This window comes from Centropristis striata, chromosome 10, assembly GCF_030273125.1.
Source record: "Centropristis striata isolate RG_2023a ecotype Rhode Island chromosome 10, C.striata_1.0, whole genome shotgun sequence".
Taxonomy (NCBI): domain Eukaryota; kingdom Metazoa; phylum Chordata; class Actinopteri; order Perciformes; family Serranidae; genus Centropristis; species Centropristis striata.
This window is the reverse complement of record NC_081526.1, coordinates 37,049,284-37,068,613: the sequence shown is the minus strand read 5'-3', so window position 1 is coordinate 37,068,613 and position 19,330 is coordinate 37,049,284. Positions and strand designations below refer to the sequence as shown.

Sequence of the window (19,330 nt, the reverse complement as noted above, 5' to 3'; positions counted from 1 at the left end):
ATGAGATTTTTAAGTCACTCGCCCCTTCTCGCTCCCCTGCAGATCCTCCCGATGCTCCCAACACCCCCAGAGTCCACGAGGTGACGGCGAGCAGCGCCCACATCTCCTGGCACGAGCCGAAAGATAACGGCAGCCCGATCCTGGGCTACTGGATCGAGAGGAAGGAGGTGAACAGCAAATACTGGACCAGAGTAAACCGCTCCCTCCTCAACTCTCTGGAGGTGAAGGTCACCGGCCTGATGGAGGGACTCATCTACATCTTCAGAGTGTGTGCCGAGAACCTGGCCGGGCCCGGGCCCTTCAGCGAGCCCACGGACCGCATTGTCGCCATGGATGCCATCAGTACGTTTTTGAGTCAAATCAGAGCTCAGACTTCTTCATGGAGGCTCAGTCTGTCTGGACCTGTGATTGTAGCACCCCCTCATGGCTGCTCACGTTGATGATGAAAATGTTGGAATGCAGAATTCACTTTTAATGTAAAACCTCTCTTCTCCCCTCCAACCTAGTGCCTCCCGGCCCCCCCACTCCATGGATCGTGGACACTGGGAAGAACTCTGTCATCGTGGCCTGGAAGCCCCCTCTGTACAACGGAGGAGGAGAAATCCTGGGTTACCACCTTGAGAAGGTGCAGAAAGGAGAAATATTTTGGGGTTCCCAGTTATTTCCAGCAGCTGATGCATCTTCAGATTTGTACCTGTGATGTTAAACTATTGTTTTCTGATCACAGAATCTGGAGGGAGAGAAGGAATGGACTCGCTGCACAGAGTTCAGGTGTAAAGAGCTGACGTACACTGTGACCGGTCTGACTGAAGGAGCAGATTACTACATCCGTGTCATTGCCATGAACGACGCCGGCGCTGGACTTCCCGGTGTGACTGAACCTGTAACCGTTAAAGAGCCTCAAGGTATGGGCGAGTTTATTATGGGCCAGGTCTGAAGTATGACCAACCTGTAGGTCTTCTTCTTTTTTTTCCCTTAATATTTCTATTAGGAGGTAAGGCACATTAGAACAGGAACCAATGTTATAATAATAAATAATAAATAATATACCAATAGAAATACTGTGCATCATGATAAATGAAAAGCAAGACATACGGTCTGCCTCCTAGGATGTTTTCTTATTTTATATTTAAGGCCCAATAGGAACATGATCGGGTGACTAACAAACAATGTGTAAATAAAAAAATAATAATAATAATTTAAAAAATAAATAAAAAAAATAAGGTGAAAATAAATAAATAATAATAATAATAATAAATAAATAAGTAACTGAGGATTCTTGTATGTAATAAGTAAATGTGTAAAAGTGTTTTAGCTACAAGGTGTAGACAAAAATACAAGGGAAGCCAAAAGACAGGAGAAGAGAGAAAATAAACAAATAAATAAATAATAATAATAATGACAAAGATAAGAAAAAAAACAAAGAGAGGAGGTGGGGGTCCATCAATCAGAGGGCAAAGAGTGAAGAGAGTGAAAGAATGTTAAAAAGGGAAGCCACTTATTATAGAATTTATCAGAGTTACCTTTTACTGAATATCTGATCTTCTCCAGCTTTAGAAAAGACATGTTATCATTGAGCCACTGAGTGCTAGAGGGAGCTTTAGTTGACTTCCAGTGAAGAAGAAGATGGCGTCTTGCCAGTAAGGAAGTAAAAGCTAAAATATCTAATTGGTTAGAGGTAAACCGGATGTGGTCTTCTGGGAGCCCGAATATGGCGACATGGGGAGAGACTTCTATGGTCACTGAATGTATTTTTGACATGGTATCGAAATAATTCCGCCAAAAGCTAAAAAGTAACGAACAAGAGTAAAACATATGAGTTAAATTGCAAGGTGAAGCATGGCATTTGTCACCATGGTCGGTGATACTGGGATAGATTTGTGACAGTCGAGTGTTGGAATAATGGACTCTAAATAATACTTTAAACTGTATAAGTGTGAAAAGAGCACAAGCTGAGCTAGTGTAAATCTTCTTAAGAGCTAGGTCTTATTCTGAAAGGATTTGGGCATTAAGAAGTGTCTTTGTGCATTAATTTTTATTTACGTTTTATGAAAATGTATTTGTACCTTAAATTTGTTTTTACCTGAATCTTTTTTTGTACATAATATTTGTTCTTAACTAAAGTTTGCTGTTATCTAAAACATTAAGTTGTTTTCACAACTGCCCCAAAAATAGTTTCATTCAACGCTTCCTGCTGCCAGCTGAGAAGCTTTTACTGTGAAGCAGCTACAGGAAGTGTTACATATTCTGCGCGCCCTGAATATGAGATACTGTTCAATGAATTAAATCTAACTGACTCGCTGATTGTGTCATTCAGAACCTCCCGCTGTGGACTTCGACGCCTCTGTGAGGAACGGTGTGTTGATCCGGGCTGGCGAGCTGCTGAGGCTTCCCGCCGTGGTGACCGGCCGACCCCAGCCCGAAGTCAAGTGGGCCAAAGACGAAGCAGACATAGACAAAGAGCGTATGGTCGTGGAGACAGAAGGCAAAAATACTGTTCTGGTTATCAAGAAGGCTGTGAGGGCGGATCACGGAAAGTACCAGGTCTCAGGCACCAACAGTGGCGGGACCAAGACCGCCGACACCAGAGTGGATGTTATGGGTCAGTTTTAAACATGCTACAACATCAAGGTTTCTCAATAAATATCCACTTAATCTAACAGATACAACTGTTAGAAATTTTCGGTCTCATTAGTTGTCTTTGGCTGCCGGACTATAAACAGTATAATAATTTCTTTTCAGTACTGAATTTATACAAACTAGTAAATTAATACAATGAACATCTGTGTTTCTGTAGATGTCCCTGGACCGGTGCTGGACCTGAAGACAGTGGTGGTGACCAAGAAGAACATCACCCTCACTTGGTCTGACCCCTTGGACAATGGAGGAAGTGACATCATAGGCTATGAGATCCTGAGGAAGGACGCTAAGATGAAACTCTTCCGCCAGCCTCTCGAGACAGCCTCCTGTAAGTGCGACGTCCAGGGCCTGCTGGCCGGCGAGGAGTACGACTTCAGGGTTGTCGCCAGGAACAAGTACGGTGAAGGAGCTCCATCTGACCTGGGACCCATCCTGGCTGAGGATCCCAAAGGTAAATCCGACAACATATGACAGACTTATGACACCAGAAGATTTGTGACCCCCCATTGAAACAATTGTTGACCAAACTCCTCCCCGTTGTTCCAGGTACTCCATCTGCACCAGAGAAGCTGCACTACACCAACAGAAGCAAGAGCACCATCACTCTGGCCTGGCAGCCACCTCGCACTGATGGTGGCAGCCCCATCATGGGCTACTACGTGGAGAAGATGAGGTCAGATAGCACGGAGTATGACGTGGCAAATCGCAAGATGTTCACCGAGTGCTGCGGGACCATCGAGAACCTGTCAGAGCACCAAGACTATCAATTCCGTGTCTTTGCTGTGAATGAGGTCGGGAACGGAGAGCCTTCCAAGCCCATCGATGCCACGATCCAAGACGATGAGAGTATGAAACTTGCTCCTAAGATCTTTGAAACATTGTCAGGCTGATCTGGTTTGGTGGAAATGAACAACCAAAGAGCATCAAACTGAGAGATTTTTTTTTTGTCCACAGTTGCTCCAGTTATTACCATCCTGAAGTACTTCAAGAGCAACTCCATCAATGTGAAGAAAGGTGCAGCCATCGACATCCCAGCGGAGGTGAAGGGACTTCCTCTGCCCACCTTCCAGTGGCTGAAGGACAACGTGGCCATCGAGACGCCCGACGGAGAAAAGATGACGATGGAGACCGAAGAGGTCAGGACTAATTCATGTGTTTATGTTCAACAATTTGGTCCACAGAATAATTTTGGATATCTGTTAGTACCAGCCCACTTTGAGCACTGAGGCTAACCAGAAATAGTGAAAAAAGGCTCAGAGACTATTGGAGAGACTTTTTGACTCTGCAGTTCTCTGAAGGTCTCTATCGGTCTGGCTATTTTCGTGCATCCCCATTTTTCTGTTATTTTTTTAGGGAGCACACTGAAACTGCCTTGTGTAAGAATTTGTTGGATAAAAAAATAAATCTGTCTTCCTGTATTCAGGTGAACCTCACGACTGTGAACACAAAGATCGCCATCCCAGCAACCGTCAGGCAGGACAAGGGCAATTACAGGCTGGTGGCCGAGAACTGCTACGGCAAAGCTGAGCAGCTCATCCGAGTCCAGGTCCTTGGTGAGTGACAGAATCTTTAGTTTCCATTGTTTTACTGATGTAACAAAGCTGTACAAACTGAGCGTGACATTAACTGGACCCTTTCAGACCGCCCTCTTCCTCCGAGGAACATTGTGATCTCTGACATCAAGGCGGAGTCGTGCTACCTGACCTGGGACGCACCTGAAGACAACGGAGGCAGCGAGATCACCAACTACATCGTTGAGCGCAGAGACGCCAGCAAGAAGAAGTCCGACTATGAGGTCATGACCATCCACCTCATCGACAGGAGATACGCGGTGAGTAACGCTGCTTTCATCACATGATGTTCAAAAGTTTATCTTAGCTTGTGTAACTCCAGACTTTAAGGTTAAAATCTATTGTTTTCAGTTTAAAGGATAAAAATAACTTCTTGGTTGTATGGACTGACTGACCGTGCCCGTTGTGCTCCTCCAGGTCTACAAACTGAACCTGAATGGTGTTTACCAGTTCAGGATCAAAGCTGAGAACAAGTACGGCGTTAGCGATGGCTGTGAATCAGAAAAAGTCGAGCTCAGGGATCCGTTTGGTCTCCCCGGACCTCCGCGTAATCCCAAAATCATCGCTGCTACAGCGACCACCATGACGCTGACGTGGGATCCTCCTCTTGACAACGGCGGCTCCACCATCCAGGGATACTGGCTGGAGAAGAGGGAGCGTGGCGCCGTGTACTGGGGTCGTGTCAACCGCGCCCCGGTCACCAAACCTTCAGTGAAGGGCCTGCAGTACACCGTGCTCAAGCTCATCGAAGGCTCAGAGTACCAGTTCAGGATCGCAGCCTGCAACGCTGCAGGAATCGGCCCGCACTGCGAGTCCAGCGAGTGCCGCTTCGCCAGGGATCCCTGCAGTGAGTTTTTACTGTTTCTGTCCCTGTAGACCAGCTTCATCAATCTTACATTTCTTAAAAATGTTGTCCTTCAGGATTCATCAGTTTAAGAATGAGCCGATGCAGTTAAGCATATTCAAATAAATAAAAAACATTTCTGTTGTGTTGTATTGTGGAGATAAAACCTATTTGTTCTCTCTCAGACCCTCCCAGTCCTCCTGCTTCCCCTGAGGTTAAAGACAAGACCAAGAGCAGCATCACGCTCTCCTGGAGCCCACCGGACAGAGACGGCGGCAGCCCCATCAAGGGTTATATCATCGAGATCCATGAGGAGGGCACTCCTGATTGGAGGAGGGTGAACCCTGCCGATAAGCTCCACCCATCCACTGAAATCACCGTCCCCAACCTGAAGGAGGGCAAGAAGTGCAAGTTCAGGATCTACGCTGTGAACATCGCTGGAAACTCAGAGCCTGCCAAGACGGCCGACATCCTGGTTCAGGACATCCTGAGTAAGAATAACACACAGGACAATAATGGATATAATTTAAATTTAAAGAAGCAGCTGGTTCAGATCAGCTCAGATGCTCCATTTCTATAGTGACCATGTGGTTTTGTACCACTAACTCTGTCTTTCTTTCATTACTTTATCCCATAAGTACTCTGATCATCTTCAAAGAAAGTTTAACACCTCTAAAAACTAAAAATGGAGCTTATTGTGTTGTTGTATAAAATAAATTGTTAGCCTGAATATGAAGAATAAAATATGAGTGGTCGCTGTTTTTTTCTTTGTGTTTGCTGTTCAGTCGAGCCAACGGTGACTCTGGACGTGAGCGCTCAGGACCTGCTGAACTGCAGGGCGGGAACGCCCATCAGGATCCCCGCCACCATCACCGGACGACCCGTTCCCAAAGTCACCTGGACGTTTGACGGAACTGCGGAGACGGAGAAGAAGAACGAGCTGCACACGCTGCCCATCGACTCCGAGGTCAGAGACTTTAACTCTCTATATTCATTTAAGTTTGTCCTGCGTACCACATGCTGATCTCTGTGATCTAACTGTAATGCTTTTAAAGATTTAATTCCATAAAGTTACCGTGCTGGTGTTTCCTCTCAGATCCACTCCACAGACACAACGTCGCTGGTCGTGATCCCGGAGAGCAAAATGAACCACGCCGGCCGCTACATCCTGAACGTGGAGAGCCCAGCCGGACACAAGGTGGTCAAAGTGAGGGTCAATGTGCTCGGTACGTAAACATCAAAGCTTTTATTAGTGACACGCACACAGAAACACACACATATTTTATATATATTTCTCAATAAACAGTACCTTATTTAAATTTCTATGGATTAAATCACATCTAAAAATGTTTAGATTTAAAAAAAAGAGAATTATATGTCTAAGAAAATGTTGATTGAAATATAGAAAAAATATAAAATAATTTTGATTTGGTAAATTGTGTGAGAGAATGGAAGAATTATGATCTTATTATAATAAGAATATATTTGTTTTACAGGATTCTGGGTAGATTATGTTTTAAAGTTTTCAAATTTGGGTTACATGCGTGAATAATTTTAACCATATAACCTTAAATTTGAGTTAACACACTATAAGTTAATGACCCAGGGTCTTGAGAATTACTACGTGAAAACTTCTCAAAATCAAAGATTTCATTCATAGATCACAATCGTCTTTAATTTATGTATTGTGAGGGTCAGTGCACATTGATCAATGTCAAGTGTTTTTTCAATCGCTGTAGCTCGTTGTGATGTTAAATTGGCAATTAAAGAAAACACAGAAAACATGAACAGCTGAATAGAATAAAGAGGATACAGGACATGTAAAAGGCAAGAAATTAATATATAAAACAGTGTGAAGGAGAAACAGTGGAAACATGACCACATAAAAACAAGTTTTATGAGAAGTTTGTGGTTCTGCAGACCTGCCCGGACCTCCTAGAGACCTGAAGGTCAGTGACGTGACGAGGGGAACCTGCAGACTCACCTGGAAGCCTCCAGAGAGCGATGGAGGAGAGAGAGTGAAGAGCTACTTTATCGAGAAGAAGTCAGTGGACGGCAAAGCCTGGACAAAGGTACGCCAAGACGCCTGCAGCTGTCCCAGCTGACTCCACTGTGTGAGCTTCACCTATTAATCTAAAACTCACTGCTGTCTATTCAGGTGAACCCAGCCTGTGCTGCTCAGTCTCTGGTGGTTCCAGACCTGATCAACGGTCAAGAGTACCTGTTCCGCATCAAGGCTGAGAACCGCTTCGGGTTCGGCCCTTACGCCCAGACCCCTGAGGGAACCAGAGCCACAGATCCGATCCGTAAGTCTGCTCTCTGTTATCGTCTCTTCTTCTTACACTCGCTGCTGCGCGGTCTGACTGTTATGTGTCATGTCTGCAGATCCTCCCGATCCTCCGACGAGGTTGAAGATCCAGAGCGTGAGGAAGACCACCGTGAATCTGACCTGGAAGGCTCCAAAGAACGACGGCGGCTCACCGGTCACCCACTACAGCATTGACCTCCTCTGCTGGGATGCCAGCGGCCAGAAGGAAGCCTGGAGGAGGTAAAGCTTCACCTGAAAGTTCCTACTGACTGGGGACAGAATCAGGTCCAAACTGTCACAGTCTGATCAGGTCAGGGGCTGTTGTGATCTGTTTCAGACCAGGTCGTCTGTCCACTGGTTTCCCTTAAAAAAACTTTGTACGTTATCAACCAGAATAACGAGATAAGAATCCATTATGGCTTTATCAACGAGTCACTGATTGGTGGATATGTTGCCTCCATCAATCAAAGGGACAATATTTTGACATTTGTTTACTTTGGTTTGAAACAAATAAAAAATTCTCCATCTTAAAACAAATTTTAATATTACAGTGCAGTTAGTTGTTCTGTTTCATTCTCTTTTAATCATTTTTCCTTATTTTTACAGATTCTTTTTCTGTACTTCTTTGGAAGAAGCACATGCAGTCTTTGGTCCTCATGACTCTGTTTGAATTTTGTGAAAACAAAACATGAATGAATGTCATCAACCCTTGTCTTCAGGTGTAACAGGAGAGACGTGGAGACCACACACTTCGAGGTGGAGGACCTGATCAACGGAGAAGAGTATGAGTTCAGAGTGATGGCGAATAACGTGGCCGGAGCCAGCCGTCCCTCTTCCACAGTCGGGCCGATCGTGGTCCAGGACCAGTCCTGTAAGACTAATATTAATATTTTAGCTGAAGTTGGATATGTCTTTGTAATTTAATTTTGTATTTCTCCATTAAAACGTGTTAACAATCGTGTGATTTTGTGCTGCAGGCGCTCCATCCATTGAGCTGAATGAGTTCATGGAGGCGGAACAGGGCTCCGACATCCGCATTGTGGCCAAGATCCGCGGCTGCCCCTTCCCCACGCTCACCTGGTACAAGGCTCCCCCCCACAAGTCCGACAACAAGGTGGAGGTCCAGTACGACGAGCACATCAACAAGATCGTGTCGGACGACAGCTGCACGCTGCTTATCGAGCAGGGCAAACGCCCTGACACCGGTCTGTACACGCTAGTGGCCTCCAACAGCCTCGGCAAGGCGTCCAAGGAGATGAGGCTCAACGTGCTCGGTACAAATAAACAACAACACTTACACATTTACACTAGCATGTATTTGTTTCAGTGTAAAGGTGTCGGGGTGGTTTCTGTTGTGTAAAATGTTTAATTTTTTTATGTTCACCAGGCATCCCCGGTCCTCCATCGGCTCCCATTAAGTTCGAGGAGATCGGAGCCGAGAAGATCACTCTGTCCTGGCTGCCACCGAAGGACGACGGTGGCTCCAAAGTCACGAACTACGTCATCTGGAGGCGCCATGCCAGCAGGAAGTCCTGGGTGATCGTCACCAACGAGCCCAAAGAGCGGATCTGGACAGTGGAGAACCTGATGCCGGGACACGAGTATGTGTTCCGCATCATGGCCCAAAACAAGTACGGAGTCGGAGCACCGCTGGACAGCGAGCCCGAGCTTGCCAGAGATCTCTTCAGTGAGTCACAGTTTCACACAGATATAATGTTGAAAATTAACTGATCATCATTCAGCTGACAGTGGTGCTGCTTAACATTTATTTAAGCCATACAAAGGTTTATATGCCTTATGTATATATATCGTCATTTATTGTCCAACCATTACTGATGTCCTGACCTTCGATCCTTCTTCTCCGTCCTCCTGCAGACGTCCCCGGTCAGTGTGAGAAGCCCACAGTCAGTGGCATAACGATGGACTCCATGACCGTGAGCTGGGAGGAGCCCGAAGACGACGGTGGCACCCCGATCACAGGCTACTGGCTGGAGCGGAAAGAGACAACTGGCAAACGCTGGACCCGCGTCACCCGTGATCCCATCCGCCCCATGGGCATGGGCGAGTCATTCGTGGTGAGCGGACTCATTGAGGGCTCCCAGTACATGTTCAGAGTATCTGCTATCAACGCTGCAGGACCTGGACTGGTCAGCCCCCCAACAGACCCCATCTTTGCCAGAGATCCCATCTGTAAGGGTTACACAGTGACATCACAAATTTACATTTCAAACACACAGAGCAGCATGTTAACCAATGTGTGTCTCCTCCCGTAGCCCCACCCTCTCCTCCCACCCCCAAGGTTATTGATTGGACGAGGTCCACGGTCGACCTGCAGTGGATCCCTCCTCTTAAGGATGGAGGCTCCAAGATCATCGGTTACTGGGTGGAGTACCAAGAGGAGGGCACCGAGCCCTGGGTCAAGGTGAGCTGAAACCCGTTTTTCATATTGTTGTTGATCTCATATTTGGTCTTGGTTTTAGAAAAACCTCCATATTTATGTTTTTCAGGCCAAGGAGACCGAAATCCGCGGCACGCGGTTAGTGATCACCGGTCTGAAGACTGGCGGCAAATACAAGTTCAGAGTGATTGCATTCAATGCTGCCGGTAATGGCGAGCCAGGAGAAGTCCCAGAGGTGCTCGAGGTCAATGACAGAAGCAGTGAGTCTTCTTTCACATCAAACCATCGTTCTCTCAACACTGTGATGTATTTATCCAGTTTGGTTGCAACAAGCAGACTGTAACGTTGAGTTCATTCTCTTCTAGTTGCTCCTGAGGTCGACCTGGATGCCTCCGTGAAGGAGAAGATGGTTGTCCACGCCGGCGGCGTTATCCGTATTATTGCCTACGTGTCGGGCCAACCTACCCCAGAGATCACCTGGAGCAGAGACGGAGCCGCACTGCCTCCTGAGGCTAAAGTGGAGACGACAGCCATCAGCTCGTCTCTGGTCATCAAACCCTGCATCAGGAGGCACCGCGGTGTCTACACACTGACCGCCAAGAACGCTGGAGGAGAGAAGACCAAGAACATCACTGTGGAAGTTCTTGGTAAAAAGCTTTTTTATGTCCAAATCATAAAGCATCTTCAGACACAAACTACTGTACTGTTTTATTTTTTTATGTAACACCAAATTGTGCTCCCCCCCTCAGATGTCCCCGGGCCCGTCGGCATCCCCTTCACCGCAGAAAACCTGACCACTGACTCCTGCAAGCTCAACTGGTTCTTCCCAGAGAACGATGGCGGCTCTCCCATCAGTCACTACGTCATCGAGAAGCGTGAGGCTGAGCGTAAGGCCTGGACCTCGCTGTCTTTCACTGCCAGCAGACAAAACGCTATTGCTCACGACCTCACCATCGGAAAGTCCTACTTCTTCAGAGTGGCTGCTGAGAACGCCATTGGTGTTGGACCCTTCACACAGACCGCAGCCGAGCTCGTCGTCAAGGAACCGATGAGTAAGTCTAGTTAAACCTAAACCATGTTGACCGCTGGTCTAAAAACTGATATCTTGATGCTGTAAAGAGGAGGAGATTAACCTGAGGAAGTCTTTCGAAAAGGAATTGCATTTAAATCTGAATTCTAACGTGATGAAAGGATTTAGAGAACGAAGTCGGATGTTTTGGAAAAGATTCGATTTTGAAGATAAAGTTGGAATCGAAAGCAAAAGTCAAGACAAGAATAACTTCATAATTTCGACGGCAATAAAACTGTTAGAAGTTAAAATTTTTATGTATAAAGTTGGGGTCAGACAAAAGAACTAAACTGAATAGGACGAAAAGAGTTAAGAACTTTCACAGTCTTCATATTTAAAGAATGATCCATGTGCTTGTGTCACTCAGGCGTTCCCGACCGACCCGAGGAGCTCGAGGTCACCAAGGTCACCAAGGATCTGATCAGCGTCACCTGGAAGGCGCCAAAGTTTGACGGTGGGTCAGAGATCACCATGTACATCCTGGAGACGCGTATGATTGGCAAAGACAAGTTCACCAGAGTGACAAAGGAGAAGCTGATGGAGAGGAAGTACACCTACGACGGCCTGAGAGAGGGAGACACCTACGAGTTCAGGGTCATCGCCGTCAACGAGGTTGGACCCAGCAAGCCGTCCTTCTCCACCAAACCAATCACCTGCAAGGATGAACTGGGTGAGGACCGGCAGTTTGACTGGCACTTAGTGCTTTCACTTAATTTGTTAGAAATCTATGAAAATGAATGTTCAGAGACCTTTCCTGTTTAAAACATTTGGAGATCAAAATTCGCCTCAGAAATAAATGCTGAAAGAAGCAAAACCATATCATCAAGGTGGATAAAGATGACTGGTTTAGATTAAATGAGTGTGTCACTTCATCTGACTCTGTACTCGTTCTCTGCTCTTACAGAGCCACCGACCATCGAACTGGACTTCCGTGATAAGATCATCTTCCGTGTGGGTGAGAGCTGCCTGCTGCAGGGCCGCTACACCGGCAAACCCTCTCCATCCATCATGTGGTACAGAGACGACGAGGAGCTGAAGGCTGACCAGCACATCATGTTCAAGAACACGCTGACCACAATGTCGCTCGGCCTGATGAAGGCAAAGCGCGAGCACAGTGGCAGATACGTGGTGGTGGTGGAGAACAGTACCGGGTCCAGGAAGGGTGTCTCCAATGTCACAGTTGTCGGTATGTAGGCTGAGAAAATCTGGGCTGATATAAGCTAGTTTTTTGGGTAAAATTGATACTTTAATCAATATCATAAACTTAGAAATATAAACTATTTTCCTACAAAACTAAGAACTGGGTAGGTCATGCCAGCCAGTACCATCAGCAGAGCATGATATATTGAAGATGAAGCAAAGATGAGAAATAAAAGAAAAGAATTGTGGCATCCATTTACATTTATAAATGGTTTTCCACTGATGCAGGGATTGTTTATTTATTTCTGCAGACCGTCCGACTCCTCCTGTTGGCCCTGTGGTGTTTGAGGAGGTGCACAGGGAGTACATGGTTGTCTCCTGGAAACCCCCTCTGGACAGCGGCGGTGTTCCTGTATCCAACTACATCATCGAGAAGAGAGACACCAACAGAGATGTCTGGACCACCGTGACTTCAGCCACCACCAAGACCGTATGCAAGGTTGGTCCAGATGGTTTTTCAACCAAATTTAACAATCTTCACCTACCTGACCCCCAGCAGTTGGAGTTCAGAGATGTTTTTTTTTTTTTCTCTCAGATCCCCAAGCTCACAGAGGGCAGGGAGTACATCATTAGGATCTCTGCTGAGAACACGTATGGCATCAGTGACCCTCTGGAGTCAGAGGAGATGAGAGCCAAAGACATCTTCAGTATGTCCTACTCAGTGATCATTAAATACAACTTATTTATTTTTATTTCTGTTAAAGCCTAAAATAAAAAAAAATTCTGCATTGGCCCCCCGCAGGAGTCCCAGAAGCTCCTGAGATGCCAACGGTCAGGGAGGTGTACGGCACCAACGCACTGGTGCTCTGGAATCGTCCTCGTGATGGCGGAAAGCCAATCACTAACTATATCCTCGAGAAGAAGGAGCCTGCAGCCAAGAGGTGGTCCAGAGCCACCAGAGACCCCCTGTACCCAGCCACTCAGTTCCGGGTCCAGGACCTTGTGGAGGGTTGCGAGTATGAATTCAGGGTGATGGCTGAGAACGAGCTTGGAACAGGAGACCCCAGTGAACCCTCCAAACCCATCCTCGCCAAAGATCCCATCGGTCAGTGTGACAAAATCTATTTCAAATTTAGCTTTATTGCTTTAACATAATAATAGTTTTTCTTTTGCATATAAATGTTTTTTAGCCATATAATGAACAGTCTTTGTTATTGTCTCCTAACAGTGCGTCCCAGTCCTCCAGTGACCCCTGAGGCCTACGATAAGACCAAGGACTCTGTCAGCCTGAAGTGGAAGCTACCCCGCCACGATGGAAAGGGCAGGATCTTCGGCTACCTTGTCGAGTATCAGAAGCCTGGTGCTGTGGAGTGGAATCAGGCCAATGAGACCCCAGAACAGTGCCCCGACCTTCACTATGTAGTGACGGGCCTGCTCGATGGACAAGAGTACAACTTCAGGATCTTCACAGTCAACGCTGCCGGCAAATCTGACCCTGCCTATGTGAAACAGACCATCAAAGTCCATGAGAGACTGGGTAAGGACTTCATCTATAAATCCTCTTTGTTTATCTATTATGCATGAAATCAGTCTATTTCATTTTTAGCCAAATAACATGAACTACACCATTTGTACTTGTCTTTTGATAAATTTCCAAATCTGGCATCATTTGGTTTCAGTTAGGTTAGTAGTGTCTCGACAGCCACAAAAATTATTTGAACTGATATATATATATTTCTATATATGCTAAATTCAGTGAACTGATTCATTTCCCTCAACAGAGGCACCAGAGCTGCTGCTGGATGCAAATATGGCACGTGACCACCTGGCCATGCTGGGCACCGACATCACGCTGAGTGCTACCTTTAAGGGTGTCCCGACACCCACCGTCAGCTGGAAGAAGAACGACGGTGACATGCCTTCTCACAACACAGTCGCCATCACCACCAGCAACAGCAAAGTCTTCATCCCCAAGAGCGTCCGGACTGACTCCGGCGACTACACCATCACTGTGGAGAACTCTGTTGGGAAGAAATCAGCAACTGTCACCGTGCTTGTGCTAAGTAAATAAAACATCCATCGACACATATGTGGGATTTGATCAGTCTTGAACAAAACAATTTGTAAATTTTATTTTCATCAGGAACGTTTTTTATTTTCACTCTGACCCACTTTTGTTTCCACCAGACAAGCCTTCTCCACCGAGAGACCTGACGATCTCAGAGGTGACGAGCGAGTCCGCCTACCTCCAGTGGAAGGTTCCCGAGGATAACGGCGGCGCTGTCATCTCCCACTACATCGTGGAGAAGAAGGACGTGGCGTCCGAGCAGTGGGTGCCTGTCTCTGCCTCCAATAAAAAGCTGAGCCTGATGGCCATGTACCTGATGGAGGGAATCCAGTACCTGTTCAGAGTGGCTGCTGAAAACCAGTTTGGCAGGAGTGCCTATGTGATGACCAAGACACCCATCAAGGCTGTCGATCCTCTCTGTGAGTAACAGTCAGAATGATTTTATCTAATAAATGACCCTCAGGAGTGTCTGCACTTTTTTTTTACTTTGCCATCAAACAAAACAACAACCAAAAAACCCAAAAGTTTCTTGACGGATCTGTGTCAGCTCATATTATTTATACAACCAATAATTATTTATAAATTGTTCCATCCTCTCAGATCCACCTGGCCCACCTAAAAACCTTCACCACACTGATGCAGACAAGACAGAGGTGTGGTTGGCGTGGGAGTGGCCCGACCGCGACGGCGGAAGTGAAGTCACTGGCTTCATTGTGGAGCACCAGGAAGAGGGCCAGACTGACTGGGTTACCTTCAAGACCGTCAGCAACAACCACGCCCATGTCACCGGTCTGTTGGAGGGCAAGACTTACCGCTTCAGGGTCAAGGCTCAGAATAACATCGGTGTGAGCAGTCCTGACACCACCGTCCCTGTCACCTGCCAGGAGAAGACACGTAAGAAACAAGACTCTTATGTTGTTTTCTTATTGCAAATGGTGTTCTGTCATTTTCAGGCCTGAAAACATCCTAACACGGTTACTGTTGTGTTCTATTGCAGTGCCTCCAACTATTGAAGTTGATGTGAAGCTCATTGAGGGTCTTGTTGTCAAAGCTGGCAATGCTATTGCCCTTCCAGCCAAGATGACAGGAATCCCCATTCCCACTCCCAAATGGATGAGTGACGGCAAGGAGATTGCATCTGAGGGCCGCTATCACATTGAGACTGCTGGAACCTCCTCTGTCCTCAGCATCCCTGAGAGTCAGAGAGGAGACACCGGAGAGTACATCCTTACTGTGGCCAATCCTGCAGGCAGCAAGACTGTTGCCCTGCATGTCACAGTGCTGGATCTTCCAGGTCCACCTATTGGACCCATCAATATCTTGGAGGTCACCCCTGATCACATGATGGTCCAATGGAGAGCGCCCAAGGATGACGGTGGCACACCCATCACCAACTACGTGGTGGAAAAGAAGGATGTGAAGAAGTCATGGGAGCCCTGGTCTGTCGTGAGCTCGAGCGGCACCAGCACCAAAGCCAAGGTGTCCAGACTGGAGAAGGGCCGTGAGTACATTGTCCGTGTCCGTGCGGAGAACAAGATTGGCATTGGTGCAGCGCTTGAGAGTCCTCCTACTATTGCCAAGCACATGTTCAACCCTCCCGGTCCACCAGGCCCACCAGAGTGCTCTGATATCACTGAGAATGCCGTGACAGTGGAATGGGCCCTGCCCGACTACGATGGAGGCACCCCCATCAGTGGATATGTGGTTGAACGCAGAGAGATGACCGGAAAGTGGATCCGTGTCAACAAAACTCCTGTGCTGGACCTCAGATACAGAGTCTCGGGCCTGTTTGAAGGCAATTCATATGAGTTCAGAGTGTTTGCTGAGAATGTTGCTGGTATCAGCGGACCCTCTCTCTCATCTTACCCCATCAAGGCCACTCGGGCCATCACCAAACCCGGACCCCCTGCTAATCTTAAACTGAAAGACTGGAGCAAGGCCTATGCTGACATCTGCTGGACCAAGCCTACAAGAGATGGAGGCAGTCCTATTCTTGGCTATGTGATTGAGATTCAAAAGTCCGGAAATACACAGTGGGACAGAATCAACAAGGACCTCATCAAGATGTGTGCCTTCAGAGTACCAGGCCTCATTGAAGGAATGGAGTACAGGATTCGCGTCAGAGCCACCAACAAGGTTGGAGACAGTGAGCCCAGGGAGCTGGCTGACAAGGTCTTAGCAAAGGACATCCTGGTGCCCCCTGAGGTCGTTGTTGACATGTCCTGTCGTGACTCTCTGACGGTCAGGGCGGGCCAGATCGTAAGTTTGATCACCAGGGTGAAGGGCAGGCCGGACCCAGAGATCACATGGACCAAGGACGCCAGAGTTTTATCCCGGGAAAAGCGCATTGAGATGAACAACAACTATCCTCTGTGTGAACTGGTCATCAGTGAGGCAGTCAGGTCAGACTACGGTAAATACGCCATTACTGCCAAGAACAGTAGTGGACAGGCACAGGCCACCATTATCCTCAATGTCCTGGACACACCAGGTGCTTGCCAGAACCTGAAAGTGGCCTACGTGACCAAGAAATCCTGCATGGTGTCCTGGGAAAACCCTGAAGACAATGGAGGCACTGAGATCACTCAGTACATTATTGAGAGCCGTCAGCCTAGCCAGAGAGGATGGACTGTAGTCTCGAATGACTGCACCAAACGCCTGATAAAGGCCCCTCTTACTGAAGGCTGTGAGTACTTCTTCCGTGTTAGCGCAGAGAACAAGATTGGTGCCGGTCCGCCTACTGAGTCCAAGTCACCCGTGCTTGCAGTTGATCCCGTTGAGAAGCCTGGTGAACCAATTGACTTCCACATCTCTGAGATTGGCAAGACCTTCTGCTTCCTCAAGTGGAAGAAGCCAGACTATGACGGTGGTAGCCGTAACCTGGGTTATCATGTCGAGAAGAAGCCAAAGGAAGCTGAGGATTGGGAGAGGCTTCACAAGGGTGCTATCAAGGAGACTTACTTCATGGCTGACAGATGCATCGAAAACCAGATCTACCAGTTTAGAGTACAGACTAAGAATGAGGGAGGTGAGAGCAACTGGGTGACCACAGGAGAAGTCCTGGTAAAGGAAGAACTTGCACAGCCTGAAATCAAGATTAAACTGGATGGAACACTTGTGGTCAAGGCTGGAGACTCCATTCCTATCGAGGCAACAGTGAAGGGCAAACCTGTGCCTGATGTCAAATGGACCAAAGATGAGAGGACAGACGAGATAAAGAAGGGCCTGAGGATTCAGTTTGAGACTGGTGCTGACTTCTCAAAGATTCTGGTTACTGGTGCAAGGCGCACTGACAGTGGTAAATATGTTGTTACTGCCTCTAACAGTGCAGGAACCACCTCTGCTCATGCCACGGTAAATGTTCTGGACAGACCTGGCCCCATCAGAGATCTCAAGGTGTCTGGTATAACCATCGACAGGTGCCATTTGGCCTGGGAAATCCCAGAGGATAATGGTGGCTGTGATATCTACAACTACATCATTGAAAAATGTGAGACCAAGAGAGGAGTCTGGTCAGTTCACTCCAATGCTGTTATCACCAATAAAGCTAACGTCACCCGTCTCATTGAGGGCAATGAATATATCTTTAGAGTGCGTGCTGAGAATAAGATGGGTCCTGGCCCCGCAGTGGAGAGTGAAGCCATTGTCGCCGGCACCCAGTTCAATGTACCCGATGCTCCCGAGGCACCAGAGGTCACCAAGATTGCCAAGGAGGAGATGGCTGTGATGTGGTCAGAGCCTGAGAGAGACGGAGGAAAGTCAATCATAGGTTATCTGTTGGAGAAGAGGGAAGAGCATGCTGTCAGGTGGTCTCCTGTCAACAAGGATCCAATTCCTACAACTCATTTCACAGTCACCGGACTCCTGCCCCTCCACGACTACCAGTACAGAGTCAAGGCCGTCAATGAAATTGGCATTGGCAACCCGAGCAAGCCTTCACGTGCCATCACTGCCAAGGACGCAGTGGGTATGTAACCAATAATTATGTTTTCCTTCTCTTTGTTAACAAATATAGCTTCTGCTGTGTCTTCATATTCACATACCCTTGTGTCTTTTTACAGAGCCTCCTGCACCTCCTACCAACCTGAAGGTCACGGACAGCACCAAGTCCACCGTCACCTTGGGCTGGACCAAGCCTGTATCAGACGGTGGAGCTCCCCTTATTGGCTACGTTGTGGAGATGAGGGTGCATGGAAGTGCCAAGAAAGGAGATGATGGTTGGAAGAGGTGCAATGTGGCGGCTCAGCTGGTCGTGTGCGAGTTCACAGTCACAAGTCTGGATGAACAGCTTTTGTATGAATTCAGAGTGTCTGCTCAGAATCAGGTGGGCATGAGCTTGCCCTGTGACTTGGAGGGTCCCGTTATCCCCAAAGAGATTCTAGGTGAGGACTTCATTGAATTATAGTAGATTTTAATTAATAACTAGATGGCTTAATAGTAGCTCCACATTATTGCACGGGGGAGCAAACTGCAACGTGAATCTGTACCTGCAACATTAAGCTGATACCTGCGCTGTTTGTTCTAACAGAGACCCCAGAGATTGACCTTGACGCCAACCTGAAACAGGGCCTGACAGTGAGAGCTGGCTGTCCCATCAGACTGTGTGCCACCATCAGAGGTAGACCACATCCCAAGGTCACTTGGAGGAGGATGGGCATTGACAACGTTGTTAGAAAGGGAAAAGTCGACATCATTGACACCATGACCTTCTTGGTCATCCCTGACAGCACCCGCAGCGACTCTGGCAAATACTGCCTGACGCTAAAGAGTGCTGCCGGAGAGAAAGCTGTGTTTGTTAACGTTAAGGTTCTGGGTAAGTCACGGTTTATTTAAGTTTAACTTCGTAAGAGTCAACAATGGAAAAAGTGCTTCCTAAATCTAAATGTCATGGTTATTGTCCCTGACAGACACTCCGGGACCTGTGCTGAATATGGAAGTTACCGACATAAAGCAGACATCAGCCATGCTGTCTTGGACTCCTCCAGAGCTTGACGGTGGCAGTGAGGTCACTCACTACATTGTTGAGAAGCGCGAGATTGACCGCAAGACGTGGTCGACTGTCAAGGCCGAAGTTGCACAAGATAAGATTCCCTTCAAAGTCAGCGGTCTGATGTCAGGCTCAGAGTATTACTTCAGAGTCACAGCAGTCAACGAATATGGTTCTGGAGTTCCCAGGGTGTCACCCACTTCTTACCTAGCCTCTGATCCTGTCAGTACGTATCCGCTTTTAGTCACACAATGTGACACCAGAAATCAGAGATCAGTTTACATCAGTAAATGACTTGTGAAGTA

The 19,330-nt window shown here is 47.3% G+C and overlaps 1 protein-coding gene across 1 annotated transcript in view; it reads left to right on the top strand.

Annotated features, from left to right (window-relative positions):
- LOC131978685 (titin-like) overlaps window positions 1-19,330 on the top strand; it is a 164,923-nt gene that overhangs the window by 92,652 nt on the left and 52,941 nt on the right. Inside the window, 37 exon segments of the mRNA XM_059342397.1 lie at window positions 43-342; window positions 507-625; window positions 728-905; window positions 2,318-2,602; window positions 2,798-3,091; window positions 3,187-3,486; window positions 3,595-3,776; window positions 4,064-4,193; window positions 4,281-4,471; window positions 4,629-5,058; window positions 5,241-5,546; window positions 5,841-6,022; window positions 6,152-6,281; window positions 6,976-7,127; window positions 7,214-7,361; window positions 7,441-7,603; window positions 8,083-8,234; window positions 8,341-8,637; window positions 8,751-9,050; window positions 9,239-9,553; window positions 9,637-9,785; window positions 9,871-10,021; window positions 10,127-10,408; window positions 10,511-10,813; window positions 11,198-11,500; window positions 11,735-12,016; window positions 12,282-12,469; window positions 12,566-12,677; window positions 12,773-13,075; window positions 13,199-13,507; window positions 13,752-14,033; window positions 14,158-14,457; window positions 14,639-14,932; window positions 15,036-18,005; window positions 18,100-18,420; window positions 18,567-18,851; window positions 18,946-19,251. Coding sequence (XP_059198380.1) covers window positions 43-342; window positions 507-625; window positions 728-905; window positions 2,318-2,602; window positions 2,798-3,091; window positions 3,187-3,486; window positions 3,595-3,776; window positions 4,064-4,193; window positions 4,281-4,471; window positions 4,629-5,058; window positions 5,241-5,546; window positions 5,841-6,022; window positions 6,152-6,281; window positions 6,976-7,127; window positions 7,214-7,361; window positions 7,441-7,603; window positions 8,083-8,234; window positions 8,341-8,637; window positions 8,751-9,050; window positions 9,239-9,553; window positions 9,637-9,785; window positions 9,871-10,021; window positions 10,127-10,408; window positions 10,511-10,813; window positions 11,198-11,500; window positions 11,735-12,016; window positions 12,282-12,469; window positions 12,566-12,677; window positions 12,773-13,075; window positions 13,199-13,507; window positions 13,752-14,033; window positions 14,158-14,457; window positions 14,639-14,932; window positions 15,036-18,005; window positions 18,100-18,420; window positions 18,567-18,851; window positions 18,946-19,251 — 11,694 coding nt within the window.